The sequence below is a fragment of the Arachis ipaensis genome, chromosome B08 (assembly GCF_000816755.2).
Source record: "Arachis ipaensis cultivar K30076 chromosome B08, Araip1.1, whole genome shotgun sequence".
In the NCBI taxonomy this organism is placed as follows: domain Eukaryota; kingdom Viridiplantae; phylum Streptophyta; class Magnoliopsida; order Fabales; family Fabaceae; genus Arachis; species Arachis ipaensis.
Genome location: NC_029792.2, coordinates 5,352,948 through 5,357,058, shown reverse-complemented (window position 1 = coordinate 5,357,058; position 4,111 = coordinate 5,352,948). Strand labels below are relative to the sequence as shown.

General features: G+C 29.5%; 1 protein-coding gene across 1 annotated transcript in view; it reads left to right on the top strand.

Annotated features, from left to right (window-relative positions):
- Positions 811-4,111, top strand: part of LOC107613996 (fatty acyl-CoA reductase 3) — a gene marked incomplete in the record, with an annotated part of 5,954 nt that continues 2,653 nt past the window's right edge. Inside the window, 5 exon segments of the mRNA XM_016316206.2 lie at positions 811-1,228; positions 1,314-1,417; positions 1,598-1,800; positions 2,450-2,550; positions 2,692-2,884. Of these exon segments, the coding sequence (XP_016171692.1) occupies positions 1,150-1,228; positions 1,314-1,417; positions 1,598-1,800; positions 2,450-2,550; positions 2,692-2,884 (680 nt within the window).

The following is a 4,111-nucleotide window of genomic DNA, read 5'->3' as shown; positions in this document are numbered from 1 at the left end:
TAAATAAATAATAAATAAATTTCTAATCTTTTATCACAAAAATAATTAATTAAGTCCCTTATCAGATTTAATTAATTACACATAAGTTATAGTCAGGAGAAATATAGGTCTCTCAAAATCTTATCCAAAAATCATGAGTACAAACTTACGTGTTATCTGTTTACAAAAGTTGATGATTTATTAGTAGTCAAATTTGGTAAAAAGATTAATTGTTTTCAAGATAAAAAGTTTGAGATTTGTTTGTACTTTTCTTTTAAATTAAATGAACGATTTTTTCCCTCTATGTAAGAAAGCAGCGATTACTTTGTTAGTTTGAATCCAAACAATTCAAATGCCACTAGCTACTTCTAGTCTTCAATCACTATCTTTTTTTGGTGATTTTAACTTAATGTCTAAGTTGCTTACTCCTTGAAAGTTTGAACATTAAACATGCTCTAATTAAGTAACGCGAAAATATAAAAGGAATCGTAATAATACTGCTTTTTTTTTTTTTTTCTTTTCATGGGTCGTGAATAATTTAACAACAGGGATAGGCTCCACAAATTTGACCGTTCATGGGAGACACAAATCTGTTTCTCATGAGCCATATATTTTCAGTTTTTCACGTGCATTTGCATACATACTTAATTAATTATAATAATTTAGGTAGGTTCGGTGAACGAATTAATAGTGTGACATTCACACTTCTCAATTTTGCCACAATGAGTGTGTCCCATGCATTTATATCACCGTCTAACTTCATATTAATGTTGCAAGTGTGAGGAGTAGTGTATGAAATTAGTCTTACATTATAAAAAAAGTAAAGAATAGTGAGAAATTTATAAGATAAGAAACTTATTAACTTACTACCTTACGATTTTGAGTTAGATGTAGTATCTTCTCATTTTATATTCTCTCGATTTTCTTCTGAAATAGTTCATGTCTGAATTGGAGATATTTTTTGTTAGATGGGTACGACATGTGAGGTGCTTGGCTTCCCCTATAAATATTAACACCAAGAGTGCAATAAAAGAATCAAAGCAAACCTTGTGGGCATGCATGTGTAATCATATTATCTATAGTCTAACACATTATTTTGGTTCATTATTTTCATCCTCTGCTTTGAAATTTCTCCTTCTCATCATAAGAAGAACTACTTAATTATCTCAAATGGAATTGGGAAGCGTATTGCATTTCCTTGAGGACAAGACCATTCTAGTCACTGGTGCCACTGGCTTCCTTGCAAAAAGTAGTGATATGTGTTGTAAAACAATTTACTACTAAGTTTAATTCCATATGCTCTTAATTAATTACTAATTGTTATGAATTTACAGTTTTTGTGGAGAAGATATTAAGATGTCAATCAAATGTGAAAAAACTTTACCTTCTTTTGAGAGCTACCGATATTGAATCTGCTACTCATCGCTTGCACCATGAGGTGACAAATATATATATTATATATCTTCTATTTGTTTATTTAATTTATCTTATATTTTGATGTATGTGCATGCATGGATTTGTATATGATTCTCTACAATCTTTTTCAAAATTCAAAATATGTCTATTATAGTTGATATTCCATCCTGTGTTGTATGCTTACATTTTTATATGTATGTAGATCGTAGGGAAGGAGTTGTTTAGATTGCTAAAGGAAAAGTTGGGTACAAAGTTCAATTCCTTTGTGTCAGACAAGTTGAGTGTGGTACCTGGAGACATTTCTAAACAGGACTTGGATTTGAAGGACTCCATTCTAATGGATCATATTTGCAATCAAACTGATATTATAGTTAATATTGCTGCAACTACTAACTTTGATGAAAGGTATATAAATATTGGTAATATTAGAGAGACAAACAAAATCAGTCAGAACTTATCTTATTTAGTATTCATTAAGGTAGCGTTTGTTTTGAGGTACTGAGACAGGAACTGAGACTCAGTATCGTGTTTGTTAGTTCAGAGACTGGTACTAAAATTTCTGTCTCTGTCTCTAAAATTTCAGTATTTCAGTACCTCTAAAAAGTAGGGACACAAGAGACTGAAATTTTTAGAGATGGAGACTGAAACTTTAATAACATTTTATACCTAAAATACTTTCATTTCAATTAATTAATTCCAATTTTACCCTTTGTGCAAATTAAATTAGAGTTTCATTCTTGTTTCAATTCCTGTCTCCCATTTTGCACCAAACAGAATACTGAAATTTATTTCAATCCCTGTCTCTTAGTCTCTGTCTCTCAGTCTCAGTCTTTTCGTCTCTGTCTCTCCACCAAACGCTACCTAATTGTTGCAACAATTAATAGAGGCTAAATAAGACAAATTCTAACTATTTTTTTTTTGTTAATTTTTTTGTTATTAAACATTTTCGTATAAATATATATCAATTTGAGATCATTAAATTTCGTATATAACCACAAAATAACAACATACATTTCTTGAAAATTTATGATCTTATTATTGTTATTTAATGCAGATACGATGTTGCATTGGGTATTAACACATTCGGAGTTAAGCATGTATTGAACTTCGCTAAGAAATGTACTAAGCTCAAAGTGCTTCTTCACGTATCAACAGGTTAGTACATTTCCTTATTACATACTACATTTTATTAAATTTCAACATCTATTGCCACTAATTAATAAATGTGTAACAATATTATTTTTGTCATACTAATTGATGTAATTGAATGGCATATTATTATAATTATTGAATTAGCATACGTGTGTGGGGAGAGAGGAGGAGTGGTAGTAGAGGATCCACAGGAAATGGGTGTGTCATTGAATGGAGTGGCAGGATTAGACATTGACATGGAAATGAAGTTGGTGCAACAAAAACTCAATCAGCTTCGGGAACAAGGAGCCTCTGAACATCACATTAAACTCGCCATGAAGGAATTAGGCATCCAAAGGTTTGAATTACTCTTATCTACTACTTATTGTCACCATCATTTTACGTACCCCTTCTTCATCTTTCTTGTGACATGCTGGGCCCAAAATAAATACAAGTAATGTAGCATATATATATATATATATGATCAAGTTACTTTAGTAATTAAATTTAATTAAATTAGTTTAATAGTCTATTGACACAATAAAAATCAATTAAAAAAAAGGAAAGATATGCACAGAAAGAAAAAAAAATTAGTTAAATTTAGATTAAAAAAAATTTCTTCACCCACTATTTTATTTTATTATCCGTATAAATATCTATTTTGGTGATACTATATTATTCAGCTGATTAATTAGATATGCCATGCTTGTGTGTTATGCATTGATATGAATGATGGGAGTGCTATATATGGATGTGAGACAGTTTTTTATTGAAACATGAAGCAAAAAATCGGAACATTCAAATTCTGTTAAAAAAAAATTAGATTACTAAATCGGATGATTCAAGTTGTGAGGATGAAAAAATTTGAATTTTATGGTTAATTAATCGGACCGTCTGATTAGTTTTTTTTTTTGTAAAAAGAAAACAGACACTCCGATTAGAGTTTTTAATTTTTTATTTTTTTTCATAAAATGAAAACGGACCGTCCGTGTTCTTCTCTCCAACTCCCTTGATCCGAGTTGTGCTCCCCTAACACCACATGCAGGTAAAGTTCCTGTGCTCTCCATAACGATGCAACACACCACCCTCTCCTCCATATTAAAAATAGAAAGCGACATTATTCTCTCTCTTTCTCTCTCTATATAAATTCCAAATCTTAAAATATCTAGTATATTTTAATTTTTTTTTCTTCTAGGATAAACACACTTCACGCAAAGAAAATAATTTAAAAGAAATGATTAGACAATAGAGAATAATCTGTGAAAATTTAGTGATTGAGATATATGATATTTATATATTTAAAAAAAAAATATTAGATAATCATCAATATTTTCTCTTATATTTAAATCAGTACTGATTAATTCTATATTTTTTTTCATTAAAATATTGACCTTTAATATCCTATTTTTTTTCGTCAAACTCGATTTATTATGTCAATATATTAATCATATATCTTATCCAATAACAAGGGAAAAAAATGAATCGACTAAGCATACAAAGGGAAAAAATTTTGTAAAAGAGGTTATTTCTTGACATAAACTCGTGATCGGTAAAATTCTACAAAAGAAATTTTAAAATTGGCGTG